Genomic DNA, 23,805 nt, shown 5'->3' with positions numbered 1-23,805 from the left:
ATCCTACCATTCCTCCTGGGAGCTTAAACATATATCTTCCGCACCTCAATCTCATCCTCACAGCAACTTTGTGGCGGATGTCAGGCTGAGAGAGAACTAGCTCAGGGTCGCCTAATTAGTTTCACGGAGCAATAGGGATTTGAACCTGCATATCTCTGGTCCTCACCCGACAGGCCAATCGCTAGGCCACCTGACTATTGCTGCTGCGAATCGATTAGCGTGATAATGAACCCCGATGCTGAGAGGGGAACGGGCAAGGACCCCTCTCACTCAGGTGGCGTCGGCCTTTACCCAGATTTTGCAGCCCTGAGATTGGGACCTGTTGTGGTTCCACAAGGTAACCTTTCGGTCTGCATCCCATCTCCCCCGTCAGGAGAGGGGGATCCAGAACGGCTTGTTTCGTGCCTTTTTTACTCAAGCGGCACCGAGGGGAGACTGGCAGGTGACACTGAGCCACGACAGACATAACATCGCGCAGACAAACGTCTCGCGTGACGCGCGTTCCGGTGGAGCCAGAGTGGAGTGCAGGCATTCAGCAACCAAATTGCGCACACATACATGTAGGAACTGGCCCCCTGACTATACTGACGAATCGCGGGCTGGATCCAGCCAGCTCGAGGGATTCACTGCCCCAAGATGCGAGGGTGGTGGTCTCTAGCACCGACGTCTTCGAAACGGGGCGAGGCATTTGTGGGGAGGGGAGGGCGCGACGGGGACTCTTGGTCTGCTCCAACAGTCAGCAGGCCTGGGGTTCCCTCGGGCCTTTTCTTCCCACCGGAGTCCACCAAGCTGCTTAGGGTCCTGCCCTGCTGGCGGAAGTTGCAAGGACCCACGACGCGCTGCCCTCGGATCGGAGTCTCTTTCGAGATCCTCCGGAGCCAAAACGAAAGTTTCCCCAAGAAAAGGAAAAGCAGGGAAGCTTCTTCGAGGGCAGAGAGCCGCAGCTTCCCACCCACGCATCCCACCCCCTCCCAACTCTCACACACTTTATAATCCCTTTTTTTTGCAGGGACAACTTCTCCTTGTCTCCCGCTAATATGTCTCCTCCGCTGGCTAATGAGCTCGGCGTTGTACAGTAAATTTGCTGAGGAATCAAAAAGTATTTAAAAAGGGGTTGCGGCGCGGCCTTAATGAGGAAGGTAAGGATTTATGGCCTTTTCTGCTGCCGTCTTCCCAAGCGCCGCAAATAAAAAAGACGGTGTGGGTGTGTGGGGGGGAAATGAAGGATAAAGTCCTTTCAACGTACTTCTAACTTAAGCTGCCTTTGCAGGGTGGGGGTGGGGGGGGGAGAGAGAAATCCTCCTCCGGGACTGGAAGTGTGAGAGAGGGGAGTATAGAGACACGCAGGAACTGGGAGTGAAAAAACGCCATTTGGTTCGGAGCAGATGGCTGGCTAGGGGGTTGATCGCGTCTAAAGGCGTGTCATCCCCCTTCAGCTCGAATCCCTGAGGGCTCCCCTTGTCTTCAAAATCAATGAAAATTAAAGCGCAGAGAAAGGATGAATGGTTAGACCTCGAGTCCCTCCTTTGTTCGGCCCAGCTACTGGTGGGCAGGAGTTAAACTACAACAGCCTCCTATAGAAACACTTAAGTTAAACAGTCTCCCCGTTAGCACAGCAGCATCTGAAAGAGGGGGGGGGAGAGGACACACAAGCAAGGAATCGGGGCGGGGGGGAGAGAGAGAGAGAGAGAGGAGGAGGAGGAGGAGGGGAGAGTCAAGAAAAGGAACTTTCTGCTTGATTTCCCCGATACAGAATCGCGTGGCATAAATTAAGTTGGAAGAGAATAAGCGCTTTGGGCAGGATTCTGACGGATTTTACGACGCCTTTCAGTTCCGCTTTGCGGGCCTAATCGAGAAATCTGCGCCGCGTCAGTTTAACAAATCCTTGAGAGCGAAGGGAGGGTGGTTAAAAAGATTCGGAGAGATTTTGGGGGTCCTTTGGGGAAGGGTGGGGCAATCCAGGGGAAAGGGAAGGGTTTCAGCCGCTGCGCGTGTTTAACTTTTGATTCCCACTCCTTCCAAAACAGGAATGTAAATGAGCGAAATCCCCCCTCCCCGCTCTCCTTTCCAAGCTCAATCTACAGTGGATCCTAAATCTGCAAATCCAGCAAAGGGAGAATTCCATCACCCGCTCCTTCTCTCCCTCCCTCCTCACTCACAATGTTGGCAAATGCCTTAGAAAAAACTATAGGGAGCTTCTCTTGCGCAAGACATGAATGGGAATGAGGCTTGAGAAGTCTTTAAAAAAAATAAAAAAAGTAGATTGCACTCCAGCCTGACGGTTGGCAAGAGAATGCATTGGTTAAATAGCTCAAGCTGGTGGTGATATATGCACATACACATTGTACTTCATCTCATTTGTGGTTCCCAAAGAAAGTGCAGTACAGAGGAATGGGGGAAGGCAGGGCATTATGGAACAGCATCTTACTGTCCTCTTGTCCACACCTGTCCATTCCTCTTGGTTGCTGTCCAGAAGTTGGAATGACTTCTGGAAATCTATAAGCAGCTTCCTGGAAGCAAAAAGCTGCAGCACCATTATTGCAATTTTCTTCCAGTTTGTGGGACTGGGCCGAAGGAGAGAGGAGCTCTCGCATGTGCAAACCAACCAGATCCAGAATAAACCGTATAAAACCATAATGTGTGTGATGAATATACATCTGGAGAAAGATGCATCTAAACGTCACTCTGGATTTAAATGGGAGCATTCAAGTTTTTCAACCGATTGTTTCAAAATGATACGTCATCATCTCCTTCCTCCCCTTAAACTGCCCAGGTGACATGTGTGCCAGTTCTAAACAGGTCATGGTCAGTGAGATTATTTCCACTAGTGTATTTAAGAATACATACACTGCAAAAAGAAAAGAAAAAAGCCTTGTGTGTCTCTGTAGCTGAGAATTTGCTGCCTGTGTCTGTGAAAACTCGCACACACCTTGTGTGACTCGTTCAATTATTTACTGCATTCAGGTTTCGTGCTCCAGCAGCTGTGCTTATGCTTTACACTAGTATTCTCTTTCATGTTAGTTCTCTGTTGGTTAGCTTGTCTTGTCTTGTGGGATACCTCAGCAACAGCAGGTTCAAATTCCTGCTGAAATATAAAGATGGCCAAATAGCCTTGAGTCTGTTATTAGCTCAGTCTAACCTACCTCTCAAGGTTGTTGGGAAGGGGAAAGGAATCCCACATATGTCACCCTTAAGTCCCTTGGGGAAAGAGTGGGATAGAAATGTGTCTGCCCACCAACCTCTCAGTCAACTTAAATCTCCAACAAAACACATAGTCTCCTTCTCACCTGCCTTTGTGTCAGTATCCAATGTCAGCTTTGGATCGCTCTTCTTTTCCTGAAGCATATGAGGCAACCAGAATTCCTAGAGAAAGATAGAGAAAATACACTTAAAGTATATTAGCAAGGGGGACAATTATCCACTCACAGCTAGAACAATAATCAATGGCTTAAAATTCCAAGGAGATCAGCTGAATTGAACCTTAAGAAAAACCTGCCTAAGAAGAAGGAAGGAAGAATCTCTTGGAAAGGGTATGAAAGGTGAAATCTCTCTCTGAACTGTCTCCTTCAATGACTTCTTGTGACTTTGCAGAAGGCATCTCTTGGAATGCTGCACTGGATGGCTGTTGTCTGGTCTAGCAAGACAACATTGGCCATAGCTCAGCTTCTGCTCTGCATACAGAAGGTCCCAGGTTCACTCCCTAGTATGTCCAGGTAGGATCTGGGAGGTCCCCTTTCTGAAACTTACTGCCAGTTGGTGTAGAAAAGTTCTCCAGCAGGAATTCCTGACATGGCTGACTAAGCATGTTGAGGGTTTAAATAAAGGCAAAGTCAGCTTAGAGTAAGATGACTCTTCAAAGTTGCCTTATAACCAAGTCTGGCCTGGTACCATCTTTTGGCAGGGCTGATAATGACCCTCAAACAGACCCATGCCAGCCTGCTTACCTGAGACCAAAGCCAGGACCTTCTGCTTTCAAAGGATGTGCTCTGCCACTAAGCCAGGCTGCCGCTCTAATGTGTGAATCAGTGCAAGAAAGGACCAAATCTGTTGCTTCTTTGCAGGGAAGAACTGTGTGTTAGGGGCCAATGTCTGCTGCAGAATCAATACTGACCTACTATATTCAGTTGGAAGTTTCCAGGTTTAATGGCACCGTCAAGGGCTTGGAATGACAGACTCATCTACTTCAATGCACATTCAAATAGTGAATTTCTTTTAATTGACCTTCACCGGCAACTTGAAGAAGTGTTAGACTGTGTGTTCCCCACACCTCCACTCCTTTTGTGCCCCCTCCCCCACTTCCCTCCATGGTAAAATAATTTCTGATCAAGACATCTGCTTCAATGAAAGTCACATTTCCTCCTGCAAAAACACGATTCTAAAGTGGCCATAAAGAAGAATGAGCAAGCCATACCTACAGGGCACCCATTGTGGCCCAATAGTCTCCCTTGCCCACCAGCTTAAGCAGCCCCCTGAAAAGCTCTGTTGCAATTCAAATGACATTTACACAGACAGTTACACCTTGCATCCCAATGAAGCACACCAGGCTAGCCTGTGCTGTTTGCTTGTTTACAGAGGTGTTTTGTAACAAGGCCCAAACCAAGGAAGGCGGGGAGAGTGGATGGGGGGGGAGTCGCCTTCTCTGCCTCCTCGGGCCCCCCTCCCTTTCCTCATCAAGTCGAAATTAGTCACCTTCAAACTTTGTGTGTTCAAATCCTACTCTTCTACCATCAGGAAGCAAGGGAGACTAATAAGACTTGCTCTATCAGAAGCAGCAGCAGCATCCCTCTGTGTGTGTGTGTGTGTGTGTGTGTGTGTGTGTGTGTGTGTGTGTTAACAAACACAAAAGCTCCAGTGTCTGATGGATGTGTAAAAAATAATAATAAGGTGACGGTTGGCATAAAGTTTTTTTTTTAGGTAGGGAGGGGAAAGGAAGGCTGGAAGGGATTTCTTTAAAAATGTGTGCACATTGTTGTAGAGGCAGTAGCGTGCGCCGAGGGGAGCTCTTTCTCTCGTTTGTATTGTGCAAGGAGCAGGTGCTGTCTACATTACCATACAGCTGAGAGCACAAAGGGCCAACTGATGCAGGCCTCACATAATAACAAACTGCCTTAATGACAGCCACGCGAACGACACACACCAAACTCACTTTTTAAAAAATAAAATAAAATAAACTAAGCTTCAAGGAGGAAAAAGGCAGACAGAGTTAAAAAAAAACCAGGAATGGCGATCATCTTCATCCTCCTCCTCCTAGGGGAAGTGGAGCGGTTCCATGCAGTTCACCAAGAATTCAGGGAAAGGGAGGAGGGGTGTGTGTTTCTTTTTGGGTCTTTAAAAAGCAGGACTGTTTACCCAGCCAAGCTCCCCCCCCCGCATCTCCCCCGCCTGGAACTTAACACATGGGTCTTTCCCGGATTGTTTGAGCATGAGACTCTCGGGGGTGTGTGCCGCATAATGATCAGCAAAGGGAGTGCGCAGATTCCGAAGTGCTCTCGATACTTTGGGGAACTTAAACTCATCCAGGAGGTCCTGCCGCATCCTCGAAATTTATTTGCCGCCGCCGCCGCCACGTCCTCCCCCGGTTTGCTCCCCCAAGATCACCTCTCCCATAGGTAGCCACGTTGGAGGGAAATTGAACACACCCCACAACTACAACTTTGCTCACAGCGATTGTCCCGCTTGCTCTCCTCCCTCAAAAATACCACAGTGGCCCCACGTGCCAGGTTCAAGGTATTCGGTTTCAGCCGGGCGTAATGCTGATCTGGTTCCTTCCCTCGGTCGAAGGATAGCCTTAGCGGCGGATAGATGTCGTTGCCAAGAAGGTACTTTAAAAAGCAAAATAAAACGTGCGTGTTACATTGACACCTTTTAAGACGTTCTGAGTCTCGGCTTGTTTTCCTGCGGGAGCCTGAGTTTCTCCTGCGCTTATAACGTTCAGACGTGAGTGGAAGAGAGGTCGGTCGTGGGTTTCTTGTGTGTGACCGTCCCCTGAAAGCAGAAGGGAAAGGAGTGGGGGGGGGGGAGAGAAGGTTGATTCTTACAGCTTCCAAATTTGCAGGAATGTAAATGAACCCCCCCCCTCACTTTTTGTGAGAGCCGCAGGGGAGGGGAAGAGGCGGAGGGTTGCCCATTTTACAGCTCACTGACCATTTGGCGATCCATTGAGAGGAGGGCTTGGAAAAGTGGTTCCTTTGTGGCCGCTCTCGCCAGATTGGGGGGCTGCTCATTTGCATCTCATTAGCTATGCAGGCGGCCGGCGAGATATAAGGCAGGCAGGCGCCCGACCGCAGGCAGATCCGTAGCGCTACAGAGCAAGTGAGCGAGCAAAAAAAAGGGGGGGGGCAAGAGAGTGGGGGGAAAGCCGACAGCCTGCCAGATCCAAGGCGACAGCAAAGATCACCCATACCTAGAACCAGAGAGGGGAGACCCGGGAAGCGCGTACATTCTCACGCGGGCGCCGCCAGTCAGCTGCTCTGGAGTCGCTGCTAAAACGAGACAAACCTCTTTTGCCTTCCTTTTTTTTCCGGGGGCTTGGATTCCTTCAAGAAAACGAAACAGACTGATCGCAGGTCTCTGCCAGAAAGTGGCGACCAGCAACCAGGGGGATTTGAAGGCGGCTGCTTGACAACCCACTGCAAATCTTAAACACACGCCCGCCCAAACCACCGCCACCGCCCCTTTAAAAAAAGAGAGGGGGGAAAAACCCCAGACCACCAGCCCAAAGCAAAACCCCTCTTGCCCTCTTCGCCTGAAGCCACCGGGAATTATCTCCTTCTCGTCCCCGGAGGGATTTCCAGATCGTTGATTATTTTAATCTGCTTTGGGGAGCCTTTTCTCCGCCTCTGGGAATTAAGTGGCTCTTCTCTTCCTTTGGTGGGAGAAGAGGAGCGAAGCGCAACGAAGCCGCCCAGAACTGTCGCCGGGAAGAGGAAAAGCCGAGAGGAGGGTAAAAGTTGCGCCTCGAGCCTAATTCATCTTTAAAAACAATCGCCTCCCAAAGAGCTGTCAGTCATCCAAAGGGCGTATCGAAATCTGCATCGACGGGAAAAGAGCTAGAGACTTGAAACTCACACATCTCCCTTCTAATTCCCCTCCGGCCGGGCTAAGGGAGCAAGAGGTTTGTCGGGACCCATCTTCTTGTCAAAACGCCCCTGTTGTTTTGCGGTTTCCTTTTCCCCAAGGGACGGCAAGGAAAGAAGCCCCAATATCTCTTGGGCAACTCACTCCCTCTCAGAATGGGAGGTCAGTCCACGCTGACTCTAGTGGTCTTTTGCGTGCTTCAGTTCCCCTGCCAGGTAAGCATCGGCTGCATATAATGCATGTTTGTGTATATAATGCATATTTGCGCGCGTGCGGTCGTGTTGACAAACCTCTTGAAACCCGCAAGGCATCGTAGATAGCAGAAGTTGGCGCGTTGCACCTCTCCGGGAAAGTTGAAGGGTTACCGAGGGCTGGGGACTCGGAGCGGAGGGGGGTGGCGATCTGTAACGAAGCGTTGCCCTTCTCCCCTCCCCCCAATGGGTTCCTGTCGCCCCCTCCCTCGTATTAGTGGAGAACCGTCTGCACGCACGCGCTCGCGTTCACACATACACGCGCGCGGCACAGAGAGAACGAGAGTTCACCTCGGTGGTTTGCTGGCGCCCCAGTATTAGCGGAACTCCGGTACTCAGGGCACGCGAACTCTGCTGCGCAGGTGCCCCCTGTCGGAGCGTCGCGAGGTGCTATCAATGGGGAGCTTCGCCATTGACAATTCGGCGGTTGCGTTCGACGCGGCGGGGGGCCTGGCCATTGTGCTCTGCGGGAGGCGCGTTGCGCGAACGCACGCAGCCGCTGTCCCCCACCCCCGCGCCGCCTTGCCTGAAATCAGCGCAGAACTTCCATTGATAAATTTGCTCCGCCCCCCTCTTGGCGCTCGCCTCCCAATCGCCAATTTGCGGCTCCATTTCCGAGGGCCAAGATCTCCCCCCCCCACGTTCCCCACTAAGTTGCTAATGGTGGCTCCCGCTCCTGCTTCCTCCTGCAGGTCTGGAGCTCCGGTGTATTCGAGTTGAAGCTGCAGGAGTTCGTCAACAAGAAGGGGCTTCTGGGCAACCGCAACTGCTGCCGGGAGGGTTTCGGCGGCGCCGTTCCCAGGGGCGGCGCGGCGCCTGGGCTGCAGCAGTGCGACTGCAAGACCTTCTTCCGCGTCTGCCTCAAGCACTACCAAGCCAGCGTGTCCCCGGAGCCGCCTTGTACCTACGGCAGCTCCATCACCCCAGTGCTCGGGGCGAACTCCTTCAGCGTGCCCGACAACGCCGCCAGCAGCGACCCCTCCTTCAGCAACCCTATCCGCTTTCCCTTCGGCTTCACCTGGCCGGTAAGTTCACCCGGGTAAAGAACAGGGAGGCTGGGGGGAGGGGGGAGGGGGAGAGCAGCGCAAGCTAAGGAAAGGTGCCATCGCTTCCCTGGATCCTCCCCCCCATCTCAATAGACAAGCGGTTGAGGCAATTAACGCACAGCATTAACACGCTTTGGTCTCCCAGTATTGTCTCCTAGTATTGTTTGAACAAATACAGATTAGAATTGCCGTTCCCTGTGCGTAAGTGCACTTTTAGGATTCCAGATTAGTGAGCGCAGGCTCATGGTCAGATAAGGCTGCTGCAGAAGACTGGGGGAAACTTGCTTTTTAACTAGGCGTTTTAACCTTTCCAGTGCTTGTCAAGACTGGGGTGGGACTGTGGATTCAGAAGCAGGGAAGGAATCAGGAAGAGAGCTTTCTGTGTGTGTTTTTATTTGTAGCCTTTGATGCAATAGCGCAGCTCAAAAGAGTGTGGCTTCTCCACAACTCCCCACGATATGCCCTTGCTCCTTCCCGAGACCTTGCTTATGCTGCTGCCAAGTTAATGGCTGCTTGCCGCTGCCAAGGTTGCTAGATGCTTTTTAATGCAAAGCGACCTCCTGACTTCAAGGCTGCATCCTTTTGGTCCAGAATTGGCACATTAGTGTCATAATGTATCTGCAACTCCCTGCTTTCCGAGGAGTGAAGCCAGATTAGTGCTCCAGAGAGAGCAGTTCTGACCTCGCAATACTGTTGGCAGGGCCAGCTTGTGTCTCATTAGTGGCCTCAGCCAGTCAGCTGGAGGGAGGGTGATAATAGGGGTGGCTGCACATACTTTATAGCGACTCCATTCCCCCTGCCTTTCCATTATGGAAATGGTTATGTCATTGTCATTTCTGCCCGGAATTCCCAAGGGCTTCATCTACCCCACTATCTTCTCCAGCCCATTACCTCTCAGGCACTGTGCAGAGAAAAAGTGTGAAGGCTGACAGTGATGCCCCTTCTCCCGCTCCCTCCCCCCCCTTCCCCTCTCTGCTCCTTTTTAACACCACATCCTGTGCGGAGCAGGCTGAAAAAACAGGCCAGGAAGCAACTTTTCAAAAAGCGCTGCCATTTCCTTGAGGAAAGTGAAAACAGGCTGGAGTCAGGGGATCAGAGAGTCATGCTGGCTGGGCACACATATTCCTGCCCCTCCTGTGACCATATTATTTCTGCTGACTGTAGAGGTTTGCTCTCATTGTTTTCTCTGTGTTCTTTAAAAATCTTATTTTCCAGGGCACTTTCTCTCTCATCATTGAAGCGCTGCACACAGACTCCCCTGATGACCTCAACACAGGTAAATGGCTTTTTCCAAGTTCCACTTAGGACTGTTACTTTATGGGTCCATGATATGCCTGCTTTTCCAGTTAGTGAACTTTTCCAGTCCCAATAGCAGTCACTTACTTCTAAGGAAGTCCCATTGGAGCCAGTGGGACAATTCCACCTGGGTTCAGGATCAGTGGCAACCTATAGCTTTTCCATACCTGCTTAAAAAATTCTCACCCCTCCCTGAACTACTCTAAATTTCCAGTGTAATCTTAAGCTTTCAATTTATTTAACTGCATTCCTGTTCTCTCTCTCTCTCTCTCTGCTTCCCCACCCCCTGCCTTCTGTTTTGCAGAGAATCCAGAACGCCTCATTAGCCGCCTGGCTACACAGAGACATTTGACTGTTGGCGAAGAATGGTCCCAGGACCTGCACAGCAGTGGCCGCACTGACCTCAAGTATTCCTACCGTTTTGTGTGTGATGAGCACTACTACGGAGAGGGCTGTTCTGTCTTCTGCCGCCCCAGGGATGATGCCTTTGGCCACTTCACTTGTGGAGAGCGTGGGGAGAAGGTCTGCAATCCTGGCTGGAAGGGGCAGTACTGCACTGACCGTGAGTGTCCTCAAGGAAACCCTCATTTGTCTTTCTAAAATTCTTTGTTGCCAGCAATTCTCTCTCTCTTTCTGGCTCATGCATTGGTGCAAACATGTCCCATTCAGAAATGAGTGTGCTTGCTAGGGAGAATTTAAAAAGCCACATACCAACAATCATATAATGAAATTGGTCATTAAGGAATAAGGATAAAATATAATATATTAGAATTACAAAAACTGCTTTGTACACCAAACAGCAAATAATATTGGACCCAGTTCTTTTTGGTGGCAATAGATCGATGAGCTCCTAGAGAAAGAAGAAGGTGCAAGGCATTAGGAGACTTCCTGTTAGCAAAGTTATGGACATGATGCAGCCAACATTTTGGATTTGCATGACTTTTATTGGGAGAGTAAAACAGGTGCTTGGCTGTCCCACTAAAATCAGTGGAATTTGCAAGTGCTTGACACTGGCTGAATTGGATCCTTAGAAATTGCCAACAAAAATCCAAAGGTGCAGAATTCAGGAACCTGACCTAAAATAAACATCACCTTCAGGGCAAATCAGCAAAATAATTATGGGAGCTATATAGACTGTTTTTGACAAATATTTAGAGCATTTTATTCCCACCCCACGCCTAGCAGATACAGAATTCCTAGCTCCTCCTTAATGGTAGGTGACCAGTGGCAACCAGTGGGTCTGACTAACATAGTATTATGTTACCAATTGGGCTAACGGTATTATAGTACACATTAAAACATACACATTTCTACAACATTCCTGCAGCCTGTCTTATCTATTGGCTGTGAGCATCAAAACAACTGCATGTAGCTGAATTGGCAATTTTTCAGCAAGTGCTTTTCTGAACAAATACACCAATAAATGTGACCCCACTGCCTTTTCCTACTATAGGGTATCAGACTTACTATTAATTTACAGAATTTTTGGCAGCACCTGCAACACATTCCTGACTTTTAGTTCTTTTTCTTTCTTTAAACATTTGCCAAATTCCAAAAAATTAAGAATATCCACTAACATAAACAGTAAACACATTTTATACATACAATAGATAAGGCTGCAGTCCCAAATATATTTACCAGAGAGTAAAGGACCATTGAACACAGAGATACTTACTTCAGAGTAAATATGCATAGAATTGCTTGTAATGCACATTAAAATGTATACAGCTTCACCAAGTTCTTGCCCTGTGTGACATAACATGATTGTTAATCAATAGTGTCAAGTCTAATATAGCTAATCCCCTCTTAGTTATTTAACATGCACATTACATAGCAAACCTATGAACCGAATGTAGTCAAATAGTTTAACCACTATTTAGCAGCCCGATCAGTTTTTCCCCTTTTTTCAGCGACAACTTCTTGTTTTATTAGCAGAGGGAGGACTTTCCCTATTATTGCATAAGAGATAAGGCTCATGGTGGCATTAAGTGCTAGAACAAAATTAAAAAATTCCAGTAGCACCTTAGAGACCAACTAAGTTTGTCATTGGTATGAGCTTTCGTGTGCATGCATACTTCTCCAGATACACTGAAACAGGTCACCAGACCCTTATAGTACAGGCATATAGTGAGAGGGTAGGGAGGGGTATTACTCAGAAGGGTGGTGGGAATGGGTGATTGGCTGATAAGTGTGGTAAAGACAGTTAACGACTGCAATTGGTCTTACAGGGAAAAGCAAGGGGTGAGATGGCTTTATCATGTATAATGAGATAAGAATCCATAATAATGAGACAATGAGATAATATATTAAGTGCTAGAGTTAGTATGCTAAATTTGCATTGACATTTCCAACTCAGAATGCCAACAGAATTCTCTAAAAGGGGTGGGGAAACTCTGCCTCCCCCACCCCAGCTTCAAACCAGAGGTCCTCAAACACCTGGAAGGTTAGCCCTCCTCCCACTCTGATATATCACTCTCTGCCACCCAAGCTCCTCTGGGAGGAAGGGCAGATAGATGTACACAAAATAAAGATGAAAATCAAGGACACACATTGAAACATTCCTAAAAGTCATTCTGCTGATTGACAGCTGCATTTCTGCACTTGGGACTTTAAAGTTGTTAAAGACTATCTCCCTCTCCCAAAGATCAGGCCAGCATAAAGAACAATCTCTCTCTCTCTCTCTCTCTCTCTCTCCCTCTCTCTCTCTCTCACACACACACACACACACACACACAGAGGGAAATTCAAGGGAAGTGTTGAAGTTGGTTGACTCGAAGGTGCGGAAAATGCAACCCACACCCTAAAGTCAGTGAACATTCTTTCCTTGACTTCAGTGACATCTGAATTGCATCCCATATGGTTGGGTTTTTTTTAAGGTCTTATTTAGTTATTTAGTTTTTGAGTTCTTAGTTTCAGTTCTGGTAATGTCATTGACAGCAGTATTGATAGTGGAGGAAACATGGGTGTCCATAGAACCTTTTTTTGGGAGGGGGGGTGTATTTTCCTGGGGTGGAGCACTAAAAGGCAGTGGGCAGGCTGAGTGCTCATCAAAAATGAGAAGTGTCTGCACATATTGTCTCCTTTCTTGGGATTGACAATAAAAATCTTTCTTGGGATTTTTTAATTTTTTTAAAAGGTGGGAATTCGGGGATTATAGTTTATTGGCGGTAGGAGGACTGTTCTCCCCTTGCCCTTCCGTGGACCCCCACGGAAGTTTGGAGGCATGCAGCTACATTTTATAGCCTGGCAAGATAAATTTGAATGTCCTTGTCCCAAACCTAGTGAGCCAGGGTTGGCAACAACACCAAAAAATGGCCTGGAGCTGTACCAAAACATCAACAAACCAGGATCTGAAAGTGCACCCCACAAGTTCCACATGTTCCAATGGGTCTGGCACTCCACCATGCCACCTGAGGGAACTTCCAAAAGCAGATTGTGATATGGTATGGCTGTGTGCTATTCAAAAGAAAACAAAAGCTTACAAAGGCCACTGGGCATGTCCCAGGTCCTTGGGTGTGTCTAAAGTAGTAAGTTGGATCCTTGCCATTGAGATAAGATGTGTCCAATGTAATTGCCGCTGTTTGTATCTGTGTGCTTTTTTTTTTATTAAAGAAAACACTATTGAATGGATTGACACTGCCCAGGCTCAGTATCTGTGCAGAGAGGGTGGGCAGAATTCAGAGCCAATGCAGCAAACAGAGAGCTTGTGTTTCCCATCATAACACTCAGTCTTCTTGCCACCTCCTTTCACATTAGACGTGGAGGAGCGGAGAATAAAATGGCTTTAGGAAAATATTCCCTTTGACTCCTTAGTTGATGTTGCCTTCTGAAGCCCCTTTGTATTTCTGGTGTAGACTGTATCTCCTTCCTTCTTTTTCTTTTTTAATAAGCTGAGTTTGACGAGTGAGTTAGAATACATGCCACCTTTTTTGGACCAATGGGGGTGATGTCACCCTAGAAGCAGAGGAAATAAATAAACAAACTGCAGGCTTTCCTCATAGGCCCCTTTCCCCACCCCCATTCCCACTGCCCATTCAGTTCACTTTTTTTTGAGACAATCTGATTATCAGCCCAGCTTTTCCTCGTCTTCTGTTTCTCCTTCTCCGGGGCTCTTCATTGTCTCTGGCTTGCTTTGTTGAATTAAAACTTGCAGTGCCTGCTTAATGAGTTCCATAACCAGGCAAAGTAATGAGCAGAAGTCTTCCCTCCTGCTGGCCTGCTTACTTCTTTGCCATTGCTCTGTGTGTCTGTGTGTCTCTGTGTGTGTGCGCGCACTCCCTTGGCCTCTTCATTCCCGCCTCCCTTTCTGGGTGTGTGAAAGAACTTTGGACTTATTTATTTGAATAAGAAGAAAAAAAGCCCCCCCCCCTTGAGAAATCACTGCGCGTGCCATAGATTAGATCTGGGCAGGGATAGGCTGTTGGGGAAGCACATCTTGGCCCTGATTGGCCGCAGGAGGTTGGGGGTATTGTTGCAGTGGGGCAGCTGCTGGGAGAGAATAGACAATAGAGCAGCTGTCCTGGCTGGCACCCTGCACACCAGCTGTCCACCCTTATCTGCGCTCTCTCTCTCTCTCTCTCTCTCTCTCTCTCTCTCTCTCTCTCTCTCTCTCTCTCTCTCTCACACACACACACACACACACACACACACACGCACACGCACACACACACACACTCTGAGGACAGCAAGAGGAGGAGCTGTGTGCATAGATTGGCGGGGTGGGGGGTGGAGGGAGAGGACTTCTGACCCTTGCCGGGAAGAAAAGGCGAATGGGAGCAATTGTGAGGTCTCTTTTGTCCATGGGCAACTGTATTAAGAGGAATGTTCATCCCTGGCGATAAGTAAAGGACCCAGTTATTAAGCAAGATCAATACGCCAGAGTTTAATTCAGCTGTTGTTACCAACTCATCTCTAGTGAAAGGAGTTTGACTCACCCCCCCTGCCCCCCAAAGGCTTATCTGTATATTTCTGCTCCTTTGTGTTTTTCAGCAATTTGCTTGTCTGGATGTGATGAGCAGCATGGATTTTGCGACAAGCCTGGGGAATGCAAGTAAGTTTTCGGAGCTCTTCCTCCTCTGCCCCTCCTGCCTGCAGACTTGATCTGAGAATTCCAAATAGATGACATGAAATGCCTTAGAAGTTTTACCCGATGGTTGGGTGAGACGTCCCAATAATATGAAGTCAAAGTATTAATCCTGAAATTGAACCCCCCCCCCCAAGTCTCGGCTTACATCTCGGTCTTGTTCAGCTTTCACTAGGAAATGACGCATTCGGATGAGGCTTACTTCCTAGCAGGAGTCCATAGGATTTCAGCCATAATGAGTTCAAATTTGATGACCTTTTGAAGCCCTGGCAAAAATTACAATCACTTAAATGATAGCTGCAATAATGAGGCAGGGTTGTTGCAATTCCAGTAACCAAATCTTATGGAGAGCTGGCGTGCTGTAGAATAGAAGATTGAGTGTCATATTTAGGAGAATACCTGGGTCTAAATTTCTTCTACATTACGAAAATAGTTGGCCTTAGGAGATCTCTCAGGATACAGGGTTGGTGGGATCAAATGGGATCATCCCATGTATACTGTGCAGAACGTCTTGGACAGGCATCCCCAAACTTCTCCCTCCAGATGTTTTGGGACTACAATTCCCTTCATCCCTGACCACTGGTCCTGTTAGCTAGGGATGATGGGAATTGTAGTCCCAAAACATCTGGAGGGCCGACTTTGGGGGTGCTTGGTCTTGGAGGAAGGGTGGAAGTGTGATCAATAATAAACCAAGGCCACCATCTTAAGCACTTTACGCCCCGAAATGAGTTCCATTCAAATCAAAGAGCTTGAATGGAATGGAAAATACCATATTCAGGCTGCAAAAGAATCATCTATTAATAGTTTAGGAATATGGCTTCCTTGATTGTTAAGGAAGTGTTCCCCCCCTGGGGTTTTCTGTTTTTGTTTTTTGCTTCAATGGGTTTGCAGTTTGTGGTAGGATTTCCTGTACTGATAGTCTGGTATTTTTGATTTTTTTAAAATAGATGCCGAGTTGGTTGGCAGGGGCGTTACTGTGACGAGTGCATCCGGTACCCAGGTTGCCTTCATGGTACCTGTCAACAGCCTTGGCAGTGCAACTGTCAGGAAGGCTGGGGCGGTCTCTTTTGTAACCAGGGTAAGTTCTTCACCTTTCATAGTAACATGGCTTGATCTTCCTTGAATTAAGACTGCAATCCTATGCATGCTTACCTGGGAATAGCTTACAGTGGAGTTGCTTCTGGAAGCTGTGTAATGTCCTTGCGAAACCGTGTGTGTCCTTACAGACATGCCTCTTGTTTTAATCTTCTGTAGATCTCAATTACTGTACTCACCACAAGCCTTGCAAGAATGGTGCCACTTGTACTAACACTGGCCAAGGGAGCTACACCTGTTCTTGCCGTCCTGGCTACACCGGAGCCAACTGTGAGATTGAAATCAATGAATGTGATGCCAATCCTTGCAAGAATGGAGGGAGCTGTACTGTAAGTTTCTAAAAATATTATTATTATTATTTTTAAAAAAGTAGTTTTAAGAGATGCTTACGGTAATCTCGGTATGCAGTATAGGCTTCTAAATACCACACTCTTCTTTGCAACAGGATCTTGAGAACAGCTATTCTTGTACTTGCCCACCTGGCTTCTATGGTAAAAGCTGTGAGTTGGGAGCAATGACTTGTGCTGATGGTCCGTGCTTCAATGGAGGGCGATGCACAGACAACCCGGAAGGTGGATACAGCTGCCGTTGCCCAGTGGGTTACTCTGGATTTAACTGTGAAAAGAAAATTGACTATTGCAGTTCCAGTCCCTGTGCTAATGGTAAGCTAAACCAGTCTTTGACCGATCCGTTCAAGATTAATGAGCATTTTGCCATGACTGTCAATGAAAAGTTGAATGAACTTCCCATTTAAGTTTGTGTATCTTTAAGGGGAAGTGAATGAACTTCCCATTGAGGTTGACTTGACGCCCCATAATGTGAATTCCTGTTTTAGCAGAGGAAGAGTAAGATCCAATCCAAGTCAAGTAGTGTCATGAGAGATGTATGCAGCTTATGCATGCTTATCAGAAGGAAGGCCCACATTGTTCAAGTGGGGCTTACTCTGAAGTGTGTTGTGGCCTTGGGTTGGATTGTGCCAACGGGGGAAAAACATACAAACTTAGCAGCATCTTTTAAAAAATTCACAGTGGGTGAATATTGGCTCGACATCTTTTGAAGGAGGGCATTTAGTTTTGGATAGAATTTTTGCAGTGACTATCCTGAGGTGCTCAAGGTGGTTTATAACTGGAACCCTGAAAATGAAAGAGACAATAAATGGGACCTGCAGCAAAATGCTGCTTTGCTCACCCCACCCCGCGTCTGGTTGTCCACTAGCCTGACTCAGCAAGACCCTTTTGGTGTAACTTTGAAAAGTTGCAGTCTTACGCATGTTTATTTGGGAGTAATTCCCATTGAACTCAGTATCTCTTAATTTTGAGTAGACACGCAAAGGATTGTTCTGCGCATCCGTCTTGCCTAGTATAAATGCTGTGTTTCCCAACAGTGTCAGCTTTCCCTTTTCAGTTGAGTAAATCGCTGCTCATCCTGTGGCTGGAAGGTTGCATTGTTTGGAAGTTTGTTCTCCCAAATGCTCCTTAAACAAGGAAAACCTAGCATATCAGGAAAGGGAGCCATCTCTTATGAGGAAGTATTCACACCCATGAGAACTCTCCTCTTCTGCTCCCCGTGCCTGCCCCAAAGTAGCCTGAAGTTGTGCAGTCTAGGAAATGGCCATGTGACTCTCTTCTGCTAAATGTCTAAATGGACCCAAAGACTTAGAAGAAATCCCCATGTCCATGCCTGTTGCTCTTCCCAAATTGTTCCTGTAATACGGTCTTAAGCAATGAGTGTAGAGAGCAGAACCAGTTTGATCTTCTGCTTTTCAGCTGAGGGAATTAGCATCAGGCGGGCCGCTTCCTATTCTCTGTTTGTTCTTTTTAATTGCACTTTTGGCTTGAGTTTAGTAAGTAAGGTTATTGCTTATGCTTCAGATTTTGTTGCGGTTCAGGTTTTAAGAAACGACCTGGACCAGCTTGATACACTGACTATATGTCCTACTCTGTGTGTTTAAGAATTGGGTCACCGGATTTGGACATTTGTTTTCTATATAGAACACACCCCTTTGAAACGCTGGAACAGTGATGTATGTCACTGACACAGGCGACCGCAAAACCATTTCATTTATTTGTTTTACAAATCCTTATCTTGGCTTTCTGCAGACCCCCCAGAGCAGCTCCTCAACAATAAAATCACATAACCAACCAAATACAAAATGTCCACTAGAATCCTAGACACACCTGATCAAGATGTACCGTATTTTCCCGTCTATAAGATGCCCCCATGTATAAGACACCCCCTATTTTGGGGGCTCCGATTGAAGAAAATGGGGGGAGATGGCCCCCATGCATAAGATGCCCCCAAATATTGGACATTATATTTTAGGAATAAAACCCAGTCTTATACATGGAAAAATATGGTAGCCGTGATAAAATGGGGTTCCCTTGGGGGCAACTTCCAGGGCCCTCCTACCAGTAATGGAAGTGGCCCAAGTAGGCATGCCCAGACACATACCACTCTCCATCCTCCACCCAGGCAAGCAAAAGGTGATATCACACTTCCAGGACACATTCCAGCCAGGTAAAACCATAAGAGAAGGATGCAGAGCAGGACCAGGGAGGCTGCAGCCTAGAGTCCTCAGGGCTGTAAAGTGAGGCCCAGAGAGATTTGACCCCTAAGCCTGAGGTTTCCCCACCCCATTATAAATGATTCAAAAACTGTTTCTAGTAGGAACCATAAAACTGGCTGATAACAGAGTACGCCTTAAAGGCCTGTGGATCTTTTTTTTTTAACAAGTTATTTTTACAAGTTCCTTTTAAAGCCTCAGTTCTGATGGATCTCAGTGGGCAATATGTTTCATCATGCCTTGAAGGCAGCCTGCCAACTATGTGTGTCAGAGTGAAGCTGCAATCCTGTAGCTGAAAGGAAGCCCTGTAATGAGACATTTGATTGCACTGGGCTTCCCTTGAGTATTCTACCATTACGAAGGCTCATCTCTTTGGGCTATGTTCTCCTTGCTTTCCTACACAACAAAGTAGTATGCTTTGAGGCTGTGAGTACTGCAAAACTTCAGGGATTATCTTCAATTTCTCTTGCATTTTGATCTTATTGTGTACCATTTAATTCCAATGGGACTGGAAGCTTTTCTCATTGTGCCATGGCTGTGCCTCTCAAAAATCCAGTCTTACCCATCAAATTGGATCTTGCAGTGTGCATGGAGAAACCAAAGAGATTTTGCTTAAACCGAGTTTCATTTGTGGAGAAGATGAGATTTTTACAAAGTACAATCCTCGGAGCAATGTGAAAGGCTCTTGGGCCCAGGGAAATTAATCGGTACACAATACGATCCAAATGCAGATTGGGCAAAAGTGTGGACGAGCCGTTGGTCTGACAGGGCTGTTTAAAGGATGCTGTCGACTGGGAACTGAAAAGATGCGTTGTATAATGGATAAGAGGCTTGTCTTCGGCCCTGTGAGATCTGGAGTCATGACCCCACTTGGCCATGAAGGTTGGGTCACTGTTTCTCAGCCAGATCTACCTCATAGGATTGTTGCTAGAATAAAATAGAAAAATCTCACGTGCTCCTTGGCGAAAAGGCAGTTTTGCAAATGCAATAAATGGTCACTCCTATATGGCCTGGGCTATACACTGATCTCATTTGTCCTCTCCGATGTTTTGCAGGAGCCCAGTGTGTTGATCTGGGGAATTCCTACATATGCCAATGTCCGGCTGGCTTCACCGGAAGACACTGCGACGATAATGTGGACGATTGTGCTTCCTTTCCTTGCTTGAATGGCGGGACCTGTCAAGATGGGGTGAATGATTATTCTTGCACCTGCCCTCCGGGTTACAGTGGGAAGAACTGCAGCACTCCCGTCAGCAAGTGTGAACACAGCCCTTGCCACAACGGGGCTACTTGCCACGAGAGGAACAACCGCTACGTGTGTGAGTGCGCTCCTGGTTACGGGGGGCTGAACTGCCAGTTTTTGCTCCCCGAACAGCCTCCGGGGGCAGTGACGGTTGACATCACTGAGAAGTACACCGAGGGGCAGAATTCGCAGTTCCCTTGGATTGCAGTATGCGCCGGGATTATCCTGGTCCTGATGTTGCTGCTTGGCTGTGCCACTGTGGTTGTCTGCTTCCGGCTCAAGATGCAGAAGAGGCAACAGCAGCCCGACCCGTGCAGAAGCGAGACGGAGACCATGAACAACCTGGCCAATTGCCAGCGAGAGAAGGACATTTCCATCAGCGTCATTGGCACCACCCAGATTAAGAACACCAACAAGAAAGTGGACTTCCACAGCGATAATGCGGACAAAAATGGCTACAAAGCCCGGTACCCGTCAGTGGATTACAATTTGGTGCATGAACTAAAGAACGAGGACTCTGTTAAAGAGGAACACAGCAAACGTGAAGCTAAGTGTGACACATACGACTCCGAGGCAGAGGAGATAGGCGCAGTACAATTAAAGAGGTAGGTCAAGGAAGGGTGGCAGGGGGCGGGTCAGCATACCCCTTGTGAAGTCCAGGCAGCCTATTCGAGCTGGTCGCCAAAGCAGCCGTCTCATCCTTGCGTCCTGTTTTCTTTTTGGCTTGTAGTGAACTGTCTGAAAGGAAACGGCCAGAATCGGTATACTCCACTTCGAAAGACACAAAGTACCAGTCGGTGTATGTCATATCAGAAGAGAAAGATGAATGCATCATAGCAACGGAGGTTGGTATATTCTCTAATGCGCTCAAAAGGCAAACTTACCGATCCAACTTCCCAGCTAACAAGTCGGCCAGCAAATTCTGTCCGCTTACCGACGCTGTGCCAGCTAGCTGAAATTGGATCTGGCTTTGCCTTGTTGTTCTTAATTGAATCCCGCAATCTATTGCTCTTCCTGATGCAACCCAGTTCTTCAAGCTGTTCTTTGCAACTGGGGACTTGAAGAGGAATTCATTGGTTTAGTACATTGGAGTAGTCCGGTGGAAAGTCAGTAGAGCAATTCCAGAGTAGATGCCTATAACGCTATGCTCAGTGGTACAGAACATGGTTTGCATGTAGAAGGTCCCAGGTTCAGTCCCCAGAATCTCCAGGTAGGGCTGGTAAACCTGTTATTGTGTAGACATGGATGGACTACGTTCTATGTTCTAAGGCAGGCATAGGCAACCTTGGCTCTCCAGATGTTTTGGAACTACAACTCCCATGATCCCTGACCACTGGCCCTGTTAGCTAGGGATCATGGGAGTTGTAGTTCCAAAACATCTGGAGAGCCAAGGTTGCCTATGCCTGTTCTAAGGAAACTGCCCCAAAGGTTGTATGTGTATCCATTGCTATTGAAAAGTCTCCTACCGATTCCAGTGGATTGCATCAGTTACTAGGTTAGGTACTTTAATAGTACAAAATCACAAATGTGTCCTTAAAGAGAAAGGCATCAGGTGGGCTGTGATTCAAGGGGAGACTCCACAAGGCATCTGCTTCTGAGAATGTATAAGACTGTATGCAAATTGTTGTTCCCAGCCTTCCTTCTTGCATGATAGATTCATCAGCCTTGCAAGTAATTCCACTTAAGTGCTGCTTAGTCTACACCAGGCATCCCCAAACTGCGGCCCTCCAGATGTTTTGGCCTACAACTCCCATGATCCCTAACTAACAGGACCAGTGGTTGGGGAAGATGGGAATTGTAGTCCAAAACATCTGGAGGGCTGCAGTTTGGGGATGCCTGGTCTACACAAATACTGCTAAACCACCTGTACTTATTGGGGGCATAAAGTGAAGAACCAGTTTCCATAAAATTAATTGTCTGGAGGAGAAGCTTGCTTACTGCAGGTGACCAGACAAGTGTCTGTTTTCTATATCTGGCATAGTACGGTACTGGGAGGTCTTGTGCCTGATATTCTGTGCCTTCATCAATTCACTTTTGCGTTCTCTCCCTCCTTCCAACTTTACGCAGGTGTAAAGGAAAGACGATATGGCAAGATTGTTGTTTTGGAACAATTTTCAAAGGTGATATGCCCCAATGAATGCTGCTGAACAAGAAAGGGAGAGAGATTCCTTCACTGACTGCTGCTGAGAAACTAAATTCAGGCTGAGCTGGTTCTCTACTGAAGTTAGCAAAAAGTGACTGCAAATAATACATGGTGGACACTAGGCCAGGGTCTGTGTTCAAAGATACCTGTTGCACTGCCTTTTATGACTATTTATCATTGCACTATGGTCAGTTGCTTTTTTTCCTATATATATTTAAATGAACGGACTTAATTCCTACATAAGAAGCATGCACTGCCTGAAGTGTATATTTTGGATTCTTATGAGCCAGTCGTTTCTTGAATTAGAGATACAAACACTGCCTTTATTGTCCTTTTTATACTAAAATGTGTTTTTACTAGGTGGGGGGAAAGTGTGTTATTTTTTTTAAACTGTAAAAAATTATTTTCAGGATATTTGTAAAGCTTGAGTATTTTGTGACATTTCTTTTTTATAATTTAATTTTTTTGGTAAATATGTACAAAGGCACTTCGGGTCTATGTGACTATATTTTTTGTATATAATGTATTTATGGAATATTGTGCAAAATGTTATTTGAGGTTTTTTTTTACTGTTTTTTTTGGTTAATGAAGAAATTCATTTTTAAACTATTTTTCCAAAATAAATATTATTAATGATATCCAAAGTATCATTTGTGGGTTTGTTTTTTTAAACTTAACACTGTTGGACCAAATTCTATTATTCATCATTGTCATCTGAAGGCAGATGGACGGATAGATGATTCCATTTCTTGCTCCATATCAGAGTTGCATGGCTTTGGACTCAATGCATGCAGCTCTCAGGTCATAGCTCAGTGATAGAGCACCTTTCTTGCATGCAGAACATGCCAGGTTAAATCCCTGGCATCTCCAGTTGGGCTGGGAGAGACCCTAGAGCAGAACTTTCCAAACTGTGTGTCGGGACATATTAGTATGTCAGCTGCAGTGTGTAGTTGTGCGAATGCTTGCACTCCTCCTGTGGCTGGAAAGGGTTAGTTTAACCTCTGGTTTGCTAGTAAAACTTGTGGGATGTAACATCAGTGAAGCAATCAAATACATCATTTCCTGTTTGCCCAGAGTGGACACACAGGGGAATGTTGCTCCAGCCAGGAGGACTTCCTGTCACACCTGGTCTGGAGCAATGTGTGTGACCAGGTAGATGGGCGTGACCCTGGCAGACCCTATCAAAGGGCCAGTCACACCGCCATCTTCCTCTTGATACTCTCTTGATGCCCTTCTCTCCATTTTGCCTTTTGCTCTCTGCTGGCTCTCAGCCAGCAGCACATGGCTCATCCCTACAGAGAAGGAAGCCAGACTTTGTATCTCTATAAATGTAACTGCAACTGTAAGCTAAAGCCTGCCTTCAGGAAACCATTGTGAACTGAATGTAAGTCATCTTTACTCGTACTTTTAAAGAAGACTGTTGTGTTGTTGTTATTTTAAGAGGGAAATAAAGGGGAATTTTACCAGAAACAATGCAGACTGGACAAGCCAGACTGGATTGCTTAATTTAAAGGATTCTAATGAAGTGTCAACTTGCTTCCAGCAATGTGCAAGGGAATGTGCTCTGCTACTAGCTCACTAGCGTGAGTGAGGAAGGATAATATTTAATCAATATATCCTCTCCTACTATCCACAACATTCCCACAAAACTGAATTACTGCATGTCTAAAAAGTGTGTCATCAACATGAAAAGCTTGGAAAGCTCTGCCCTAGAGAGTCACTGCCAGTCAGTTTAGATAATGTTGATTGAGATTGACCCAATGGTCTAATGCAGCTTCCTACGTTTTTAAATGTATTTTATGATAAAATAGGCTGAGGACCTTATTACAGAATTTGGAGAAGTGTTCACTCCAAAAAACAGCAATGTTTTCTGATCCACACATTTAGTCTGGGAGATAGTAATCGGGGCAGTTTGTATAAGAATTCATGAAGGCTGAATTCCCCAAGCATGACTCTTATTGACATGAAAGCGAATTGCTGGAGGGGGATGCATGAAACCCAGCTATGG

The 23,805-nt window shown here is 46.8% G+C and overlaps 1 protein-coding gene and 1 long non-coding RNA gene across 2 annotated transcripts; one reads left to right on the top strand and one right to left on the bottom strand.

Annotated features, from left to right (window-relative positions):
* Nucleotides 1-1,703: 1,703 nt before the first annotated feature.
* On the bottom strand, nucleotides 1,704-6,329 carry LOC132591906 (uncharacterized). Its single transcript, XR_009557360.1, has 3 exons — nucleotides 6,145-6,329; nucleotides 5,863-5,985; nucleotides 1,704-3,363 (listed from the first exon to the last, which is right to left on the bottom strand). It is a non-coding gene; the product is annotated as an uncharacterized LOC132591906 (long non-coding RNA).
* An 832-nt stretch (nucleotides 6,330-7,161) lies between these two features.
* Nucleotides 7,162-22,382, top strand: DLL1 (delta like canonical Notch ligand 1). The gene is made up of 11 exons (XM_035108501.2): nucleotides 7,162-7,292; nucleotides 8,021-8,353; nucleotides 9,590-9,650; nucleotides 9,975-10,232; nucleotides 14,660-14,720; nucleotides 15,701-15,831; nucleotides 16,008-16,177; nucleotides 16,294-16,510; nucleotides 19,467-20,259; nucleotides 20,385-20,499; nucleotides 21,722-22,382. Exons 1-11 carry the CDS (start codon nucleotides 7,233-7,235, stop codon nucleotides 21,725-21,727), a joined length of 2,205 nt encoding a protein of 734 aa, XP_034964392.2. The 5' UTR covers nucleotides 7,162-7,232; the 3' UTR covers nucleotides 21,728-22,382.
* Nucleotides 22,383-23,805: the final 1,423 nt, after the last annotated feature.

This window comes from Zootoca vivipara, chromosome 3 (genome assembly GCF_963506605.1).
Source record: "Zootoca vivipara chromosome 3, rZooViv1.1, whole genome shotgun sequence".
Lineage (NCBI taxonomy): Eukaryota > Metazoa > Chordata > Lepidosauria > Squamata > Lacertidae > Zootoca > Zootoca vivipara.
The sequence above is the reverse complement of the archived record's forward strand: the minus strand, read 5'-3'. Positions and strand labels throughout refer to the sequence as shown.